This window comes from Thunnus thynnus, chromosome 5 (assembly GCF_963924715.1).
Source record: "Thunnus thynnus chromosome 5, fThuThy2.1, whole genome shotgun sequence".
NCBI classification, from domain to species: domain Eukaryota; kingdom Metazoa; phylum Chordata; class Actinopteri; order Scombriformes; family Scombridae; genus Thunnus; species Thunnus thynnus.
Genome location: NC_089521.1, coordinates 33,862,819 through 33,885,852, shown reverse-complemented (window position 1 = coordinate 33,885,852; position 23,034 = coordinate 33,862,819). Strand labels below are relative to the sequence as shown.

General features: G+C 38.5%; 1 protein-coding gene across 3 annotated transcripts in view; it reads right to left on the bottom strand.

Moving 5' to 3' along the window:
* Positions 1-23,034, bottom strand: part of cadps2 (Ca++-dependent secretion activator 2) — a 254,458-nt gene that overhangs the window by 112,223 nt on the left and 119,201 nt on the right. For all 3 annotated transcript variants that reach the window (XM_067590867.1, XM_067590868.1, XM_067590870.1), the window contains exons 7-8: positions 11,687-11,798; positions 6,682-6,821 (exon numbers count right to left, since the gene is read on the bottom strand). In XM_067590867.1, the coding sequence (XP_067446968.1) occupies positions 6,682-6,821; positions 11,687-11,798 (252 nt within the window). The remainder of the gene's footprint in view (positions 1-6,681; positions 6,822-11,686; positions 11,799-23,034) is intronic.

The following is a 23,034-nucleotide window of genomic DNA, read 5'->3' as shown; positions in this document are numbered from 1 at the left end:
CTGTTGTTTCTGAACAACAGCTTGTGCTTTTTGTTTTGCACCTTTTTTCCCGCCTGTATCAGTCTGAAAGTAAAGTCTCGTGTCAGCCTCTTAATGGATTCATGTCTTTAACCTGTTCATGTTTTTCATTTTGCAGTCTGAACCCAGTAAAGAGAAAATAATACATTAAAAATGTAAAACAACTATTTTCTGTTTGTGCTCTTTTTCATGACTTAAAAGCAACACATCGCTGCAACCGTTGGCCTCTCTTTGGACTACCTTTCTTTGAGGTACAAGGAATCATTTGGGTATTTTTCTTCCTTAACAAATCTTCAGATATATATAATTTTTTATTAGAAATGCAGCGTGCAGTCTCTGCCCAGCCATGTTAGTCTTTTGATCAAAGATTCACAGTGTGGAGGGAGACGTTAGTGGGATGAGCGCAGTGTAGTCGGGTTTATTCGAAGTCCTACCAGTTAAAATTGCCTTCTTGAATGCTAGACTCTCCATTTTTGTTGTAAGATTTTTGCTGTTTGTTTCTCTTTTGCGCCATCAAAAAAGATGTGAATATGTCTAATAAAACTGCACGAGGTGGAAACGGAACGGCTCCCTCGCTAGCCGATGCTGCCGCTAGCTGTCACCAAGCTAGCAAGAAACTTCCAGACATGTCATCAGCCGAAGAGGAAGATGAGCTTCCACTTATTTGGAAAATGTCAAACAAGCTCCTGCGGCCCTTTAGCGAGCAGTTTGACTATCCTACCCCATCCTACTAGAATATATAAATTCTTCAGGGAGTATTTCTGGTTATACCATAAATTGGAGAAATAGAGAATTCATACCTTTGGTGGGTCAATTTACTGAAGACATCTGGAAAAAAATTGCCTTTTAGAGTAGCGAAGGACTGTTTCGCCTCTCTGGGGCTTAAACTGACCAAGAACCTAAAGTATCTTTTCAGATTTAACTTTAACAGAATCAGTAGAAAAACTCAGATACTGCCCTTATCCATGATTGGGCAGGTAAATGCAATCAAAATGGCGAGCCTGCCCAGGTTTCTATATATTTTCCAAAACCTGCCCATATATTTAAATGCATCCTTTTTTAAGAAGCTCAATTCCGTTGTATTAGTCTTTATATGGGGTTGCGAACCACATAGGATAGCCAAGGCTCACCTACACAAACCCCTTAGGAACTGTGGTCTTGGTCTGCTAATTCTGAAACACTTCTACTGGGCTCTTACCTACTGGAAATGCGAAGGTACACTGAAAAGAACCATTCATGGCTGCAGCTAGAAGCCTCTGCTGTTAAAGGTAGACACGTCAATTCAACAAAATTTTACCTTAAGGAATTCTTTGCGAATATTAAATCACATAAAAGTGGCTCAACAAACTCCCAGCATTTCCATACATGCTCCCATATCACAAAATCACTCATTCAAGCCTGGACAGTTAGAGAAGGGTATCAGAACCTTTTTAGATCTATAGATTGGTGGCCAATTTGCAATTTACTCAATTAAGTACTAAGTTCAACCTTCCAAATTCACTTTTTTTGATACCTTAAAGTCAGACACTATTTTAAAGAAAAGTGCCCAAACTCAGAGTCCACCCTCACCAACCATCCTTTTCTTGAAAATCTCTTGCTCCCTCCAGATTCCAAGCAGCTACTATCAAAATCTGTGAATTGTTTTACTATTTTGGTTTCTTCAGATTTTATTAGGGACGCCTGGGCCAGTGACTTGAATGTAGAGAGATCAGCATAGTGCTGGAAAGACGCAATGTCCCAGGTTCATTGTTCTATTAACTCACACTCACAGGTTAATCCAGTGATGAGTAGATTGCATTACTCAAAAACAAAACTGAACCGCATCTTTCCATCAGCGTCTCCTGAATGTGACGAGTGTTGCTCCTCTGAAGGATCACTAGCAGATCTTTTCTGGTTTTGTTCTACATTATAAAACTTTAGGACTGCAACTTTTGAGCAGCTCTCAAAATCCTATTCCAAAGACGTTCAGCCCGACCACGACCTGGGCCACCTTTGGATGCTCTGCAGAGACTGAGCCGCCGTACGACATGCAGATTGCTCTGCACCTAGGAATAATGGTTGCTAAGAAATGTATTCTCCTGACCTGGAAGTCTACCACTCCACCCAGCTTTGCACAGTGGTTCAAGGGGATACTGTCTGTTATACAAATGGAAAGACTGCATGTACACAAACTCAATACGCAGAATAGATTTGAGAGAATGTGGGGACCTTTCTTGGCAGAGTGTCATGTTACTCAGCATCCATAGGGACCTTGGCCTGCCTGGCTACATGAGTGGGTGTGGTGTTTAACTTGATTCATTTATTCCTGTTACTTTACATTCCTCTCGAGATGTTACTATAGTGACAACATTTTCGAAAGACCATTTATGTAATCCTAAAAACTGTATGGCAGCCTTTTTGTTTTGTTCTGTTTGTGTTCCACATGGTGTTGAATTTTCTTTGCATTGTTTCGTATGTCCTTTCAATATCTTTTGTCATTAGAAAATTGGAAACTGTAAATAACATATTAAAAAACCACCTTTCAGCAGGTGAATCACAGATTGTGTCTTTAATAAATCAGAGATGACAGAAAGCCCATTTAAACACATGAAGAAGAGCTGGACATGAACCAGAGACGGGCTGAACTCACACAGAGACTAACACTGACCCCTTGTGAAAATCTTTAAATACTGCATCTGACCGGTGTCCCTTCAGTCAGTCTGTTATCTGAGCTGCCTGACTCCCACAGTGTTCATTTAAAGTGTAGCTCCATCAAAAGAGAAAACATCGACCTTCAAATGACTCCAAAGCTGTTTTACAGCTCAGGAACACAACCATCGCAGCTCCATGTTCCAGCTGTTACACTACAAGTACTAAAAAACTATTTAGTCTCCGTATCGGTGCTTTAACTGGACTTTAAAACTTAAAGTTAGAGTTCACAATTTCTCAAGTATGTTTAAAACAACAGTCAGGAGCCCAAATGAACATTAAAACTGTTTTTCTTGCTGTAATCATTCCTTCTGTTCATACTGACCATTAGAAGATCTCCTCATAATGACCTTACAATGGAAGCAATGAAAATCCACAGTCCTCCTTCTGCGCAAAAATGTATTTCAAAGTTTATCTGAAGCTAATATGAAGCTTCAGCATCCAAATGAGTCAAATCAAGTAGATATCTTTCAACGTTACAGTCTTTTTAGTGCCAAAGTTCCTCTTTTTGTTACTATACTTCCACCTGCAGCTCAACAGGGAAACACTGTCTGAGGAAACACAAAGAGGGAATTTGATGCTAAAAAGACTGTAAATGTGTAAGATATACACTTGATATGACTAACTCAGACTGCTGAAGCTGAATAGAAGCTTCACAGAGACTTTTAAATGACTGTGTGGACACACTGTGGATTTTGGCCTCCATCACTTCCATTGAAAGCACATTTGAAGGATCTTTTAATATCCAGTATGAACAGGAGGAATGATTACAGCGAGGAAAACCTCTTTCACTGTTCATATGGACACCTGACTGCTGGTTTAAGACACACTTGAAAAAATGTGAACCTGTCCTTTAAGGTGGAATTGAACTGAGTTTATGTGGTGTAAGTTTGGAAATAGCTGTGTTAGATGGAGCAAAAATAGGAGTTCCTTAAGACAGAAACACTGAAATCAATCAAAATTTAACACAAAGTGTATTTTAGAGGAGGTGCAATTGCATATAAAGACGATGGAAAGACGTCAGTAGACACATAGACTTGAAAATTGAGTAAAAAATTGTGAACACACCTTTAGAGTGACTCTTAATATTAGAGCCTGTTGAGTTCTCTGAGACTGCCGACATGCATGCTTTATTCACTTTCAAACACACACACACACACACACACACACACACACACACACACACACACACACACACACACTTTAATATTTAACAGAAATACATCCTCATCCAAGTTTTGTAGGTTTGAAAATGAGGTTCTGCTGCCATCTCCTGGCAAAAAATCAGAACTGCATTTACACAGCTTCAAAAGGGTTTTATATACTGTATTGAGGCACTTTTCCTTAAATCTGAGACAATGGACAATGCAATAATAAACTATAATAAACTATTTTGGAAAGTAATTCAGTGATTGCTCAAACTGTCAATTTGCTTGTTTTTAACCATATATACAGGAAGAACTGCACATATAATTTATTTAGCTGAACAGTAAAAGTATATTAAATTTACATTTTTTTAATTCATAATTTCAGCTTTCATGCAGTGCATACAAAAAGTTCTAACTTAATGGTTGTCTATAGTTATATAGTTAAATACCATTGACCAATATGTCCTGTGTTTTTATCTCAGATAATGAGACAACTGACCCAAGAAAACTATCTAAGCCAAATAAATCATCTTGAATCTCTTTTGGTGTTCTGAGTCGGCTTCTTGGTGGTTTAACAGTATTCAATTATCTCTTATAAAAACTAAAACTTGTCCCAGTGTTCTAGGAAACAACTTTGCAATGATAAGAAAGTGTCACTGCTGCATTAAACACTGACAGTCTCTACTCTGTTGTTGATGTGCATCATCTTCATCATTTCCAAAAGGAAGGAGAACACGGAAAGTTGGTTGTCAGAAGGTGAATTTGGAAGAAGTACTCTGACCCTTTACTTCAGTAAAAGTATCAATACAGCAATGTATAAATACTCCATTACAAGTAAAAGTCCTGCATGAAAAATCCTACTGCAGTAAAAGTACATAAGTATTATGAGCTTGATGTAGTTAAAGTATTGCAGTAAAAGTACATAAGTATTATGAGCTTGATGTAGTTAAAGTATTGCAGTAAAAGTAGTGGTTTGGTCCCTCTGACTGATATATTATTATATATGACATCATTAGATTATTAATAGTGAAGCATCAGTGTTAGAGCAGCATGTTACTGTTGTAGCTGCTGGAGGTGGAGCTAGTTTACACTACTTTATATACAGTTAGCTAGTTTAGTCCAGTGGTTCCCAACCTAGGGGTCGGGCCCCTCCAAAGGGTCAGCAGATAAATCTGAGGGGTGGTGAGATGATTAATGGGAGAGGAAAGAAGAAAAAACAAAGTTCTGATACACAAATCTGTTTTCAGTTTTTGGACTTTTTCTCTAATCTTTGATTTTTGCTGAAATATTGGAAATACTTGTACTTAAAAGGATAGTTAGGAGTTTTTGAAGTGGGGTTGTATGAGGTACTCAGTGTATTACATACATGGGGATCAGCACACTCCCAGTTTGGAGAAGCAGACAGGAGAACTGTCACAGAAGCTAAAAACGTACCGCTGTGGACGGAGACAGCAGAGAAACGTATTTGAGCCACCGATGAAAACTGGCAGCGTGCAAACCTGCATCTACTGCAGGTAACTGACTGTGGATAAACACCTCATACAACCTCCTTCAAAATATCTGAACAATCCTTTCAGTACAGTACTTGAGTAAATGTGAATTACATTCCACCGATGGTGTTACAGGAGTCATCATAGAGGCAAATATCAGTTCATAGAGAAGGTGTGAGGTGAGGTGTTGAAAACTGTCAAAAGCTGTATTTTTAAAAGTCTTTTTTGTTCTGAAGTTGAATAATAGAAGAAAATGACAAAAAACCCTGTGATGGACGATGGACTTTTAATAACACTGAAATGAACAGTTATGTTAATAAACAGTATCAAGTCCTTATGTCAGAATCACTGTGACATCAACTGCAGTCAGAAGTGTGTTTATATATATTATAAAAGATCTGAATATGACTTGAAAATAACCATTATAATATCATAATCATGTGATCACATCCTGAGACTGTTTGTGCTTCCTGTGTTTAACCAGCAGGTGGAGCCGTCAGCCCACAAACACACACTTCAAACAAGTCCCCGACACACACACACACACACACACACACACACACACACACACACACACACACACACACACACACACACACACACACACTCAGTCTACTGAATCAATTAAAATACATATTTTAATGTTTTCTCTTCTTCATATATAATATTTGTTTTTAAAAGCAGGAGTTAAGTCTGGATATTTTAATATTATATGTAAAAAAACAGCTGTCATTACAGATGGACGTATCTACTGGGATATTAAAGAGGTAAATATTGCTTTCTTTAATTTAATTTACTACACATATACTTCATATCCATGGCAACCATTTTCCAAAGAACTGGAACTTGTTCCATGTTATGATCTTGTTGTAATGCAGCCACAAGAATAGACTCATTTATCACTGCATTACTACACAATGATAACAAAATACTGCACATATGATATTTATCTCAAGCATTTAAATCATTCAGGAAGTTAATATAATACTTCTAATGTCAAGCTCTGCTTCACTAATTCACACATAAATGGAAATCAACTAAATGGTGAAGTGGGAGAAATGAGGAAGTTAGTTAATCCGGTAATTAATGAACAAGCCAGTATTGTTTTAAATCTCATGTACTTGGTGCTTTACCTCTTAAATTATTTCAAATCATTTTTATGAAGTTGCATCTAATAAAAAGTGTTTTTTTACTTACAGTTTTTGGGACGTATGACGTGATATCTGATGCTGATTGTCACACAAGTTGAAGACGAATTTCTACTTTTGTGCAACAAAGATGGACAATAAAGTTGTTTTGATTTGAACATATTTAAGGTCTGTATCTATGCGACTCACCCGCTGTGCTTCATGTTGGGAGGTTTGTCCATACGGACGGCCAGTTTGATCTTCAGCTCCGTGTCCTGGCTGTTCTTGGGGACGACCATCCGGTGGAACTCGGCCTGCTTCGGCCCGTTGGTGGTCGGGTTCAGAACCACCTGAGGAGGCACAGAAGACCAGCAAGTGTCATAAAAGGTCCAGATTCTGTTTGTTCTTATTTTAAACTCTTCTTATGTCGACTTTGCAACTAATGAAACTAATTTAATTTAAGATTGTAGAAATCATGGTGATGCCGGTTGTTTTGTTTTCTGTGGTATTGAAACATGTAACCAGAGAGCTAACGTCTGAAACAAAGAAAAACAAATAAAATCAATAAATAGTTTTGTCTCCAACTGACTGACACATCCCCCCCTTAGTTACTGTTGCTATGTCAGGTAACTTTCTGTTAGCAATATGAGGACATCAGTATCTGGAGAAGGAATAAAAACACCGTCCACATGATCTTTAGACCATCTTCAAAGTGTTTTTGTTGCACCGGATCAGTATCAGGCCTGAGTCTGAACTCACAAAGTGGATCCAAAATCAGATCTACATTAAACACAGTTTTGTTGCCAATGTCATCATAAAAACCAGTGTTTCTGCTATAAGTTACACAGCTTAAAAGATCAATCCACAGATCTGTCCCTGCACTCCTACAACGCTGTCTGACTCATGACGGACAGTTTAAAAAAAAACACATCAAAATCAATTTTTTTTTTAAAGAAAAAAATGTCCAAATTCTCTGATTAAATGTGAATATTTTCTGGTTTCTTTAGTCTCTGTGACAGTAAACTGAAGATCTTTGAGTTGTGGACAAAACAAGACATTTGATGATGTCATCTTTGGGAAACAGTGATCAACATTTTATGGACCAAACAACTAATCGATTAATCAAGAAAATAATTGACAGATTAATCGATAATGAAAACAGTCATTAGTTGCAGCCCTACAGTTATATCCACCTCCCTGATCTTCAGTCCTGTCTATGAGGGGAGAAAAGTCGATGTGCGGTAAAAGCTGCAAAATATATGAAGTCTTGTCATAATCTGAGAGAAATACGCTCTGTAGTCAATGTTTCTGTGATTACATCTGTGAAAGTGCCTTTTATTATATTGTATTTAATATTATTGTTTATATTTACATATTATTGTATAATCATTAATCATCTGTCAATGTTTATAATTTTCTGTACTGTTTTGGTAATGTAGGTTTCTGGTCTGTCATGCCAATAAGGCTTATTTGAATTTGATATTGTCTTTTTTATTCCATATATTCTTCTTCCTTGTCAAACTCAGGCTCTCTAATAAGTGAGCTGGTGGTCATTCTGGAAATTATTGCTCCTTTAATCAGATTTGAAGACTTAAAGCAGCTTTGATGTCTGTGCGAGTGTTGATTGACAGCTGTGACAGTTGCATTGAGGCTGAGCTGAAGGTCGATCAAGTTCTCCCTGCTGTCATGTGTTTTGATGGTCATCATCGGTGGAAATTAACAGAATTTACAAGATTTTTCAGGTTTTTTCTTCCCACGAATCACTCGTCATAAAAAACACCTGTTTGTGGTGCGTTTCCAAAAAGTCAAACAGCAGCAGCTGCTACCCACCAGACACCGCAGCTCAGTTTGTTTACTGTCTTTTGTCTTCAGTGTCCTTCATCTGTCTGCTACTTCCATTACAACACACACACACACACACACACACACACACACACACACACACAGTCTGAGCTGTTGGTCTTCAGCTCAATCAGGATTCTGCTTACACGCTCTGGTTGTGTATGAGTCATATTAACATCTCCGACATCTCTGAACCTGCGGCTCCTTCGATCAGAACCAGCCGGTAATTAAAGGCTCCAAACCTACACTGATGGTTTTATTTCTTCAGGGGAAGTTACAGCTGATTTAATATTTCATCAACTCCTCAGAGATTCTGATACTTAATCTGTGAAGATTCAGTTCACGATACATCTAGAGCAGGACCTAGATCAAAGACAGCTGGACTTGATCTTGAAGGTTTTTGAAGACGTTTACCTCTGTAAGTTCATTCACACCTGCAGTAGTTGTTGGTTAAACATGAGTCTAGAGGTGAATCAGTTTTTAAACTTGGATTTACTGATTTTTTTGGCCACAGAGGAAACAAGCAGTGAACAACAACTCTGACACATTATCAGCTTTTAAGTTGATATGTTGAACTTCAGCAAACAGTTGTTTATTTCCACATCCAGTAGTTACTGAGCAACATGATCCTCCCATTGATAATGTCAATAATAACTTGTGGGGTTCCTCAGGGTTCTATTCTTGGTCCTTCATAGTTTCAATCTGGTTAAAGCTGCTTGAAATTAAGTTTTTTGTCCACTTGTTTTCAGCAGGATAGTCTGTAAAAACTACTTCTGTCATATTATCAGCTCATAAAGTACTTGTGGCTAACATGTTAGCAAACAGTTGCTTATTTCCACATCCAGCAGTTACGGAGCAACATTATCATTCATGTGGAGTCGTGTTTCTGTCCACCTGGTGAATGTGAGTCCAATATTCACTCTCTTTTAACTCTGTTTTTGCTCTCTACCAACTCCTGAGGGAAATATCTGGCTCTTTAGCTGCTAAATGCTCCACTATGTTCACCAGCTAGTCTACAGCTAACTGTGTCTGTTTGGTGCTGAGCAGGTAGTGTACAGCGGCTCTTTACAGCTTTTTCTCTGAAAACAGCTGTGTTAAAAAGATTCTTCGTAATGACCATTAAACAATAGAGACTGGAGCCGCAGTTCTTTTCTTAATCTATCAAATATAGACTTATAGATAACGTCATGTCTGTTTTCAGTTCTCCTGCCCAGGAGCCATCTTGCCCAACTGACCCCCAGATGACATGTCTCATCCTGTCTCCAACAAATTTTAATTTCAACATCTTCCCCTTTACAAATATAATGCTAAACCTCCTTTAACCTCAGCTGATGAGTCTGCTGATGTTGCAGTACAAGACAGGAACAATTCATCATGATCTAGATAAAATAGGAACACTCATACACAGTGTAATCATAATTTTTATAACAAGCTGCCTGCTGCAGCCCAAAACGACGCTATGAGAGCCGCTGAGAGTGAACCAGAACAGTAAAGTTGCAGCCGGACAGATAAACAATGAGCTGAAACTCACTATAAAGCTCCGTAAAGCCGAGAGGAGCTGCAGAGTCTCTGATGATTCTCTGTATTATTTCCAAAACATCACTACGGCCCCTTAAAATAATCCTCATCTCAAATGTGAATGTACTTCAAGTTAAAATCAACCTGTTTCACAGCTAACTGATGACTGTTAGCATCTCTAACATCCTGATTACAGCTGTGTGTCCACATCAGTTCAAATTAAAAGACTCAATGTAACTTTGGAACCTTGTTTTATTCATGTTTTTTTATCATTACATGTGATGATTTATCTGAAGTCTTATCATCATGTTGAAAAAGTCTAATTTCACATCAATCACATAAACCAACATGTATCCAAACAGACAGACGTGCTCGTAGAAGCAGCTGTGTGTATATTTGTCTTCCCCCCTCAGCTGCTGTGGTGTTGATGCTGATGCTGACTGAGCTGCTGTTGTCAGAGCCAACAGGATGTAAAAAGTGATGAGAGGTGACTGTTCTCATTCTGCTGCTGATACTAACGCAGACGGAGGTCTACAATCATGTTTCTCTTCATTTAAAAATATGAGCCACTTTGTTTATTAGTTAATTAGTTCATTATTTTTGGAAGATTGTTTGTTTGACAGTCAGTTTATTATTACTATTAGCTTCTCTGAGCAGCGACCGAACAAGCTGAAGTGATTTATTTAGAGCTTCATAATGTTTTTTAATAAAAAATTTTAAAAAACACATGAATTTTTCAGGTATTTGTCATGTTTATATTATTTCTAGCAGGTCTGGATTTTAACGGCGGCTTGCGGGTTAAAGCGCCGACCGTGAACAGCAGCGTCCCCGGTTCATGTCCAGCAGACGACCTGTCATTCGCCATCTGTCTCTCCTCCTCATGTCCTGTCATCTCTCTACTCTCCAGTCTCTTATAAAGGCACAAAATGCCCCAAAAATATGCAATATGTGCATCAATAGACAATTCAAGTCAAACTGATCAAATATGCGGATGTATGACACATTTATATGGTGAAAAAATGCAGATTTTAAGAATAAAATGCATTTAATTCCATAGCTACAGTATAAGACCAGATTTATGTAACTAATACAACCTTCTTTTTAAATATTTACTGTGTTAAACAAAATGGCATTTACAGGATTATAATGTAAGACATATATTTTGATGGTTTAATTTATTGTGATGACATACAGATAATAAAACATTAACATTTTGTTTGTTTTATCAATGGAAAACACCAGCAGACTGTCAAATCATATCTAATAAAACTTGAAAGATGTATTTGAATCTGAAAGTCTGTTAATTGAGCCAAAAAAAAAAAAAGACCAGCTGGTGATAATCAGAGTTAAAACAGATGTACATGAAGAATTACTTAACATATTGTTCAAGTATTATTCACTTAAAAAATGTATAGAGATAAAGATAATTGTGCAATATATAAACTTATATAAACTTTAAAGTCTTCTTCTTCTTCCTTCAGCTGGATGTTTGTTCTTCTTCTCTGTTTGTTTTCATTCATTTTCTGAAGGAGGAAAGTTTCCTTAAATCGAGCAGGATTTGTGACATCACAGCTAGTTTGGAGCCAATCGTGGTCCAGTATTCAACTTACACGAGTGTGATGTGGAAACTTGAAGCCTCCACTGAGAACGGACTTCACAGTTACAGCAGTTAAATTTTTAAAATGAACAATATTTGCATGTTTATACATTCTGGATTTTTAATGAGCGAGATGCAATTTTAAGGATTTAAGGATGTAATTATGTTTATTATGTTTAATTATTATTTTTTGTGGAGTATTTTATGTTTTCAAGCATGTCTGGAGGGGGGTCATTAATATTGATGTTGTGGACTCACCCGGCCCAGCTCCTTGTCCTCCAGAGCCAGGACCCCCGTGCTCTCTGTGAACAGCTTCACTTTGACAGACGGCAGAGGGTGAGTGGTGGTGAAATCCCCCTGAGTCCCCCACCTGCAAGACACAAAGTTCCTCTTTAATACACACCGAGAGGACCGAGAGGCTGCGGTACACATCCTGCATGTCGAGACAGAGTCATGATTAGCATTTTTACATGAAGTAGCACACATTAGCTGCATGTGTTTCCCCTTCAGCTTCTAATTGAATCTCTGTAGTTTGCAGATTAGTTTCATTCACTGTGTTTTTGTTTGAACTTTCAACACATCAGCCTGATTTTACTGCTCACTGATCTCTTTCAAGCTGTCGGAGCTGAGTTGATGCTGCAAACCCAACATTTCCTGCTGCTGCTGCAGCTATTTCACATTAAAATATAACATAAATACAGTGTGTTCGAAGCTTAACTGTTCAATAAACCGGTTTACGTCACATAATGTGGACATATTCTGCACCGTTTGGTCAGAGGATCAGTTTTAAATATTGCAGAGAGGAAATGAACAACAACACAAACAGCCACAGTGAGCTGTTGGCTGCAGGTGACAGACTTACACACCTCCAACAGCACCAGCACCTGCTCACTACGGACAAACACTTTAATGTTTGAGCATCAGGAGGACTGTATCGAGGAATATGCTGCCAGTGTGGAGGTCGCTTTGCAGACAGAATACAGACAATCACATTACAAATCAAGCTTTTCTGACTCGTAACCCAGTTTTCACTCACACTCATTGGGCCTCAAGCAAGAACATTTTCCTATTTTTATCCTAAAACTCTGACTTTTTTTCTGTGAGGTTTGCTCGTATGAGTGTTCCACGTCAGATTCAACAAACTCTTGTTAGTGCAGCCTGATGAGCGTCACCTGTGTTTGTGAGATCTGATCATTAGCATAAGCGACTACCCCTGAAACTGTTCTGCTCCGTTTGTGGGCAAGTTTCATTTACAAAAAAATGTTCCCAAAGAGTAAAAAACAAGAGTCCTGCTGTCAGAAAGCAGCAGACAGAAACATAATAAGTTGAGGAGTGTCAGCAGTCGTATTAGACATATATTAATATGACGTGTCATCAGAGCAGCACTGTGCTGTGACAGAAATAAGGAGGAAACACTTTGACATGAAGTTAGATGCTAAAAAACATCTTTCTAAAGCAAAACGCTACATGACTGATATGAGAGGCGTCATGTGACCATCAGAGATATTAGAGGAGAGAATATTACAGCCTACAGTAGCTGATGTTTCACTGTCAGCTGCAACACAACATGATGCTGCACAGAGATCTGCAGCTGTCACAGCCAGACGTTTTCTAGCAACTACTGAAACATAGAAGCTGCCAAAATATGCTAATAAAAAATCATAAAATCTAAAAAAAAACAACCCCTCAGTAAACGGGTGGCCATGATGATGATAATATGGTGAACAGAATATTAATTAGGGACCGAGCCCAAAAGGCAGAGGACTACTGCAAAACAGTAGTCCTCTCCTGAGGGTGAGGACCCTATTGTTTTTTGTGTTTGTTTGTTTGTTCCTTTATTATTACGCCACTTATACCCTAAATTTGACCCCCTAAACATGCTCAAAAACTCACCAAATTTGGCACGCACATCAGGTCTGGTAAAAAATTTGATAAAATGTAAAAATTAACCCCTAAAGTGCCAAAATGTGCTCTCTAGCGCCACCTATGTAACTAAAATGACCACCATGGCCCGTAGGAATGTCGTAGAGAGATCAAACCAAAACTCAATTATTCGTCTCATCAAGACCTACAAATCATACACTGACACCCCTGACCTAAATCCAACAGGAAGTCCACAATTAGCCTTTCAAAATAACAAACGCTATCTCCTCCGAGGGCATTAATGATATTGGCTTCAAACTTTAATAGGTGACTTATGACACTGTGCTGAAAAAAAGTTGTTAAAAACTTTGTAATAACTCGAACGGTTTGGATTTAATAAGCCCTGAAAGTTGCAGTGCCACATCACCCTTACAATGTAAACCAATGGGGAGGCAATCTATGGGCATGAACTTTGTGTCAAACAGAGGCTTCTGACGTCTAAACTATAAGTCTGACCACTTTCAAACCTGTATCAATGGATTCGCAACGAAATTTCCTACAAAAATATGATTTTTAATGTAAGATTTGGCCAAAGTCATGGGATTTATGAGGAGATTTCACAAGCGTACTCTAAAATCCTCCTCTCCAACTGCTCCTGGTGATGTCACTCCCTCAGTGCTGTGAAACATTCCGCAATACACACTCATTATAAAATCACAGGAGGAGCAAGAAAAGACTTTAAAACTCACACTAATATCTCAAAAACAATAAAAGATAGAAAAAACATGTAAATTCAAGATTTGTAGGTCAAAGTCTCGTGACTCATTTAAAGTTCAAATGAAGTTTGTATCTAAAACTATGTGGAAGCAGTAAATGTTCAAAAAGGTGTGGGTTCACTCACACTCTCCATTCAAATATATGAGTATTTTTCTGTGTCCAGCTGCAGTTACTTATTGTCTCTACACACCTGACAGTACACATGTCAATCAAACTTTGACCAGGTCATGTGAGTTATAAGTCTTTCCTTTTTTAAGAATAGACTTGATGAAAATTAGGAAATTAATTTGTTTTACACACAAACTCATCAAGAGTTTTCAATTGACTAATTAAAATTCAAGTGAATGGGCCCAAAACTTGCATCATTTTGATGACACAGGTGTGAACAAGACAGACATGTCTCACCCTGCAGGAAATTCTCATCCTGTCAATAACACTTTCAAAATAAAAGCACACCACACTTGTAAGAACTATCCCTCATTTTTAGAAAGCAAAATGATCTGATCCCGATGGACCAGTGTGCGAGGTCCTGACCAACGCTGCTTGCAGCTTTAATTTTGAATGAATTTTGTTTTAATGTTTTAGTTGATTTCGCTGCCATATTTAAACTCAGATTATGATTTTAAGTCAAACAAGTCTGTTCAGGACTCGGACGACGTCTCTGAACTCGTAAATTCTGTTCGTGTGTCAGAAAATTCTAAGTACAAGAAAATTGATACCATAACTGCCTCTTAAGAATGAATCTGCTTGTACGAGTAAGTAAACTTTATTTATAAAGTGCCTTTCAAAACCAGAGTTACAAGGTGCTTTACAATGCAAATAAAACAATAGAGAAATAAAATAGAATAAAATAAAAATAAAAATAAACAAAACATAACATCAATGTAAAACAATAAAAAACAATGAAAGGCGGTTCCAGAGGGTGGGGGGGGGGGGGGGGGGATGTGATGTGAATTGGATAAACATGGCTGGTGTTCTGAAAAAAAATCTCTAAACTCTCCAAAACCACCAACAAAATGAGGTGAAAACACAGTCACAGCTAGGATGCATCTCAAGTCTCTTAAATTGCATCCACATCTCCCTCACTGGCGTCTTTTCCTTGCGTCTTAGTCCCTCCCACCGTGGATGCAGGAGAAACCCAGCGAGGAGAGGAGACGAGGACATTTGTTTTAAGAGACATGAGACGTCCTCTCCTCTGAAGCGTCATGTGAAGCGACGTCCGTTTCTGATCACAGCTGGATCAGCTGTCAGTCGGCTTTAACAGCTGTAGAAACTTCTGATGGAGTTTGTGTCTGCACACATGTGCACTGTGTTAATACTGATAAAGGTTCACAGTTATCACCGCAGCTGTTTCCTCTCTGCAGCCTGTTACCTGTTTAACAATCACATTTATACTGTGTCCTGCTCAGACGCACAGGAACCATTTCTACTGACAGAATGCGTTTATACTATTTATTGATTATTTGCATCTGTATTTTTTATAACCCTGATAGTGAATTCATCATTCAATAACCCAGAATATGATCAGGGTGTCTTCTGAACGCTGGCAAATATGTATTTGGCTAAATGTTTCAGGAATTTTCAGCCTCACATGTGACTGAATGGAAATGATAATAAATGATATATAATATAAATGTGTTTAACTGTTATTATGGATCAAATTAAAGTCAGGAAGAGTCTGTCTGTCAGCAAGAAACACTTTAATGGAGGAAATAACATCATGAAAAAAAATCTTTCTTACAAATGAAGAAAGTTGTTTATGGTTCTTTTGTTGATCAGACCGACAATTAACAGATTTTTAACTATGATGAATATGTAAATAAAACATAAAACTTGGGAATGATACACTTAAATTGAATCTGTAATCTGTCTCATCTGATACATCACTGCAGTTTCATGCAGTGATGTATCAGATCCGTCTGATCAGCTGCAGCGTCCAATCAATAACTGATATCCAACAAGGGGGCGTGTCGGCCGGTAAAAGACTTCTGTGAAGGCCGCTCTCGTGTCTCCTCGCTCCTCAGAGATCCCTCCTCGCTCCTCGGGACGCTCGTCAAAATGACGCATCAGGAACAACTTTCGGTTCAGGCGAGGAGCGAGGAGACGTAAATTAAGAGACTTGAGATGTACCCCTAGTTTTAAGTTGTTTTAGGAGATGGTGTTTGTTGACTGGTCCAACATACTGTATATATACCATCTGTCAAGCTTTTCCACATGGTGAGATTCACTCAGGATTTGTGAGCCCACCAATCAGAGAGTCTTCACATATGAATCTGAGTACGACACATCGGTTCTGTTTCATTTTTTGAAATCATGAACGTAGCCCCCCCCCCAAGTGTAGCTACTGCAGAGATAACACTGTACATCCCAAACCAGTTCACATTTAAACATCTGCAGGCTCCAAAAACCCCCACAGGAGGAGACATTCTCACTCTTAATTGCAATTGTTCAGACATCTCGTTCTGCAAAAGTTAACTTCACCGAAAGGTCACCCGGCAAACTTTGCCGTTTCCTGTAATAACATCACATCAGGTCTTAGTCACAGATCCAGAGGCAGTAAACAGTCCCATCAGTGTCGGCTGTTATCAAGAATCACTTATTGTTCATCTCACACAGACTCTAATGGAGCAGAGTGAAGCCTTATGCTGAGGATGATGGAGACACGACCATTATTCACACTGAGAGTCTCACTCCCGTCATTACATGCCTTTATGTCAAAACTGTCATTTTGAGTGTGTGTGTGTGTGCGTGTGTGTGCGTGTGTGTGTGTGCGTGTGTGTGTGTGTGTGTGTGCGTGTGTGTGTGTGTGTGTGCGTGTCACACAGATGACAAGTGACCCCTTCACTTGTCGAGGGCGAGAAGCAAAGCTGAGCTCCATATTCAGTTTCCCCCAGTTTCCAAGGCAACATTGTGCAGGAAGGTGTGTTCACTTCACACACACACAAACACACACACACACACACACAGTATTTTTTAAGTATTCACAGACATCAGATCTATAAGACAGAGCACAGACATCGGAGCAGAAGTAACACAGATACAAACAGCTTTGACCTCGAGCATCAACTGACCTGAGAGTGTTTTAATGTGACACCATGATGATGGTTGTTATTACAGTTTTGTCTGGTTTTGGAAACTTGACATTGAACATTAAAAACATTAAAACCAGAAGGCGGAGAAAACATCCTGTAGGACAGATGTAAAGGTGAAATTACTGCTGTTATTTGCTTTTGTTAGTGTGAATCAGGACTGAAAACAAAGTCACTGTTATGTCCGTTACAATTTCACCCAAGCGGTAACCTCCGGGGCTGTAAAATGAAGCCAAAAACTGCAGTTCCTTGAACGGCCACTTGAGGCTCCAAAAGCGAGTCAATCCCCATAGACCCTCATGTTAAAATGTCCAACTTTACAGCAGAAATAAACATGTTTACAGCCTGGTACAAACAACGGTTTTGGTCTCTGTAGCTAATTTCCTCTTTCATGACAACTGTACGGGGGTGAATGTTTTTATAACTCACCCGTTTAAGTTTTATTAAGCCGTAAAGTTCTGCATAATGAAGGACATGGCTGCTTTGAGTGACAGGTCCGCCAGCCGCTAGGTGGCTTGTTTCAGCCGTTCGGCCCGCCTCTTTGCCCATTTTTGATTGGCTGGGAGTTAGGCAGCGTCACGCACTGCCAAGATGGCGACGGCCGGAGCGGCTCGCTTTGAGCTTCAAAACCGCTCTTCAGAAACCAACGGGTGACGTCACGGTAACTACGTCCATATTTTATACAGTCTATGGTTTCACCACAACAGACAACAGAGTTTAACACCTGTGGCAGTTTTTCAATTGTATGTTACTATGTTTTAATAAAATATTCATGTCCTCCAGTCTTTGTCTTTAATGAACTAATGTTGCGTAGCGCCCTCTATTGTTCAAAATAGTGAAGACGAATGCAGATTAAAAACATTTATACCTGTAACCGCCAAAATTCACCCGTATATGAAATGCATTTATTTCCATGTGGTTTATGTTTAAATATTCTAAGTTGCTAGGCAACGACATTTGTTGTAGTAGTGTGTGATCTGACAACTACATCAAGTCATAATTAGATTATAAATAGAGCAGAGAAGGAGAATAACCTGCAATAAAAAGCTTCTCTGTGGAAGATGCAGTCATGGTGCTGAAAGTCTGCTCGGCGTGTCAGCTGAACATTCACTGTGTGTAAAACTTATATTCAGTTCATTGATTATTCATTATTCTTGTTTTACCATGTTAACGTTTATTGGTTTTAGGCTATTTAGCCTAGTTTACCTGTTGACTCTGTTCTCATGAACAGAACCAAAAGAGAAATATATATTTGCTTTATGATGTTATAAATTTAAAAAAAGCTTTAAAGAGGACCTATTATGCTCATTTCAGCTCTAAATGTTTATTTTTGGACTCCACTAGAGAAGCTCTGATGATTATTTATCTCATACCTCAAAACACGGTTTCTCTTACGCTCCGTTTTAGCTCCTGTCTCTTTAAGGCCCGCCTCCCGATGAGCTCACTCTGTTCTGATTGGCCAGCTTTACGTATCAGAGTTGTGTAACTTTATCATCAATTCAAACCAAACATTTCCTGCTTTGCTGCTTCAAATTAAAAGCTTTTAAATGACTGACAAATAGGAGACTTTTATTGTGAAGAATTTACAGGAAGTAAAAATGTGTTCCTCACTGAATTAGCGGAGCTTCGTTAGCGGCGCAAAAAAACAGTCAAAACAACAACATATAAGACCAAGAAAAGCAACAAATTCTCACATTTGAAACCCAAAAACCATCAAATGTTTGGCATTTTTGCTTGAAAAATTATTAAAACATTTATTTTATTATCAATTAATTTTCTTTCAATTGACAAATGAATTAATTGATTAATCATCTAATTGTTTCAGTTCTGATAATAATGAAATATAAAATTCTCAACAGATCAGCGTTTGCACACTCATAACGTACATACTGAGACCTAAGTGTTAACTAAATTAAAACATTAGTTTTGTTCAATAATTTTGTAAACTGTAGAGAATTTAATCACATTTAACAAAATAACACCTAAAATTACAAACTGTTACACCATTAACATCAGACTAAATCACTTAGTAACGTTGCTTAAGTTGCATACTGTGTATTTCATGAGTATCACTGACTCACATACAGTATTGTGCAAAAGTTTTAGCCACTTTAGATGTTTAGATTCTTCTCCATAATGCAGCAGCATTATGGAGGCGTCTGATCATCTGTAGCATGAACATCCAACCAGAGTCATAAAGATCTATCTTCAGTCTCTGATCTCAACATCATGGAGTCAGTCTGGGATTAACATGAAGAGACAGAAGCAGCTGAGACACCGAAATCCACAATAGAAGAAGAACTGTGGCGACTTCTCCAAGATGCAGGAACAACCGACCTGCCGAGTAGCTGAAACACTGAGGAGAACTGCTGCTGTTTTAAAGACCAAATATTGATTTACTTTAAGTTTCTGCTGTTTACTCGACTTTGGATCAAGTTAACTGATCAATAAAAACTATTTATGGCATTATTATTGAAAACATCCTCACTTTACTTTTAGTGTCTAAAACTTTTGCACAAGACTGAATATATAAATAAAATGAAGTCAGACCTGCATTTAAAAAAAGGATTCTCAGTTACATCTAATAGTTTTAACTTTGGAGGTTATGTTACAGCTTGATAGTCAATTAATAGATTAGTTGCCAACTATTCAATTAATCGCCAACTATTTTGATAATCAATTAATTGTTCTGAGTCATTTTTTAAAGAAAAAAAATGTCCAAATTCTCTGATTCCAGCTTTTTAAATGTGAATATTTTCTGGTTTACTTTCTTTATTTTTGAGTTGTGGACAAAACAAGACATTTGAAGACGTCATCTTGAACTTTGGAAAACATTTTTCACCATTTTCTGGACTAAACAACTAATCAATTAATCAAGAAAATAATCGACAGAGTAGTCATTAATGAAAATAATCATTAATTGCAGCCCTGCAGCTTCTGATGCTGCTATAACTTCCTGTTTACGTAGGCGACTGATTTACACATTAATAAGTCTTTAGCAGCTGAGACGTCCCTTAATGGTAAAACCTGATTTAGTAAATCACTTGTTTGAAACAAGTTAAGACTTTACACATAAACTGAATGGATTTATGAGAAGCTGCTTATTTCTAGTACATAATCTGTTGAGTGTGAATGTGAGTAAAACGTGTCCCCTGTTGATTCACTGACTTGCATTATCAGTTAGTGTTTGTCTCTGAGGCGCATCGCTGCATCATTTATACATTTTGTTTGTGCTTTCATTTTGAAAATCGGTTCCTCCCCCCCGAGGGTCACATTTGAAAGAGAAACCCACGTTATTTTCCCCACATTATTCTCTGGAAGAAAGTAAATTAGTTTTGTGTGTGAAGCCCTGCAGCGAAGCCGATGCAAGAGCAAGAAAATGAATAAGCAAACTTTATTTAGATGGTTTTTAAATTCATAAACCTTCTGTGTCTCTGTAAGTTCATTTTCATCATGTACAGGAGGAATTCATTCAAGCCTGGAAGGAATTTTAAAAAAACTGATTTGAAAATAGTTATGTGGAGTGTATAATAAACATGTAGAAACAGTGGTATGGTCCTTTAAGTGAATCACACGTTTGACATTCCTGAATAATTAAGGGTATTACTAATGAAAAAGTCCCCAGTGATTAAAGAGCTGTTACGCTACGACCGCAGGAATCATCAGAGCAATTGGACGACGGTGTAATCACAGCTAATCATGTTGTCCATGTAATTATAGTTAACTACAATGTCATTAGGCGTTTGGGTGTGTTATCGAAGATGAGGGATGTGAAAGTGTGCTGCGGGCTAATTACAGCGAAGGTGACAGGAGCCGCTGTAAAGCCGGGTTACACCGCAGGATCCCTGTCGACCAGCGAGGTCGTCAGGTGTCGGTGCTCTCGTCTAATTGGCTCTGTATGGTGAGTCTTAGCAGGTGGAGAGACTTTCAAAAAATAAAAAAAAAGAAGAAGAAAGAATAAACCTCTCCACCAGCAGCCGGGGCATGTGAAAGGGCAGCCTCATTACCGTACGGACCCCCGCCGACCGCAGGGCAGCGAACAACCAGCGACTATCACCCAGAACATTCAGCCCTGAGTGTCGACCAGTCGCCGGCACAATGAGATGTCACACAAAGAAAAAGAAATAGACGTTTTTGTTTTACACTGGACATGAAGACCATGTTCCAGCAGGTGAAAATAAATCTGTTCACACCGTCTCTCTGCTACTCAGGAGCAGCCTGGAGGAGAACCAATAATCAGATACGGTGGAAATAATCTTTCCTAAAGTCAAAGGTCAAATGTTTTCTTTATTTCAAAGGTGTAACAGTGTGATTATGTCACATATGATGCCTTTTTTTTAAAAGGATCAGGCTGCAATTTTCTATATTTTTCTTCTTGTCAACAAATGTTTGGATCCAAACCAACAATGAACTGATCTACTAACAAGTATTGTGTTTGTATCAAAGCTGATATATCTTATTAAAAACACGTCAGTGAGTCACATCGCTGCACTGGGTCACATGATCCTTCATCATGAAGAGTTTGGTCACGTTAGTTTGTTTAGAAACAAACTAATAACAGTGATGAGACGTCACTGAGCATGTGCAGGAACACGGTTCAGTTTACAGCTTCACCAGCTTGTTGTGCTACATATCACAACATCTGGACTTTATTCTGAAGTTCTTTGAGAAATCTATAATGTGGTACAAAGTCAGGACAAAAAGTAGCACATCTAGCTAGCGAAGCTGTAAACGGAACCGTGTTCCTGCACATGCTCAGTGACATCTCATCACTGTTATTAGTCTTTGGAGCCGTTTCTAAACAAACTAATGTGACCAAACTCTTCATGATGAAGGATCATGTCATCCAGTGCAGCGCTGTGACTCACTGACGTGTTTTTAATCAGATATATCAGCTTTGATACACACACAATACTTGTTAGTAGATCAGTTCATTGTTGGTTTGGATCTGACATGAGATTTGTTGTCGATATGAAAAATATAGGACATTTTCAGACATATCCTTTAATTTGGTATCATGTTATATTTTGGCTCAGCTGTACTTTTAGCTTAGGGGGATAAAACTTGATCCAAATGTGACGATGCTGAGCCTGAAGCCTTTGTCAATTTTCAAAGCAATGCTAACATGCAAATATTAGCACTTTAACATGATGATTTTTACTGTGAAAGGACTGTTAGGACGCTAATATGTTAATATTCGCATTTACTTTCAAAGCACGGCTGAGAAACAGATAAAAGTCAGTCTGAGCACACGACTGTGTGTCCTAAAATGGTCACAGTACACACACAGGATAAAGAGCCATGTTGTCTCTTCATTTTTCATCCACTAAAAAGTTTAGTTTTAGATTTACAGCCTCTATTTTTTTTGTAGTCATCCCACCCTGAGAACACCCTCTCTGTGGTGTCCAGGTGTGAATCAGTTCCTGGTTCAGGACTCTGAACGGGGCAGAGGACTGAAAACAAAGCATTTTGAACTCAGCTGGGTTTTCCTCCATAAACCAGCGTGTGTGTGTGTGTGTGTGTGTGTGTGTGTGTGTGTGTGTGTGTTGAGGAGACACTAACAGAGCAGCGTGACTCCCATCACTGTTACATAACAGCCTCATCTCCTCGCCCTGACTGGAGAGTGAGAAACATCGCTCGGGGCTGCTGACTGTGGTGTTTGTGGAAGCTGAGGGTCGACTCTTCATCTTTTACATGTGGAGTTGAGTCGTCTTCTGTCTACGATCCACAGGATACTGTTTACATTTCAAAGCTGTGGTTCAGTCTCAGGTAACCGTGTTAAGGAGGCTTTTTACAGTCTGTGGGATCATTTCTTCTTCCAAGGCTCAGATGATAATCCAACCAGGAGTAAAGAGTGAAGGTTTCTAAACACGAAGC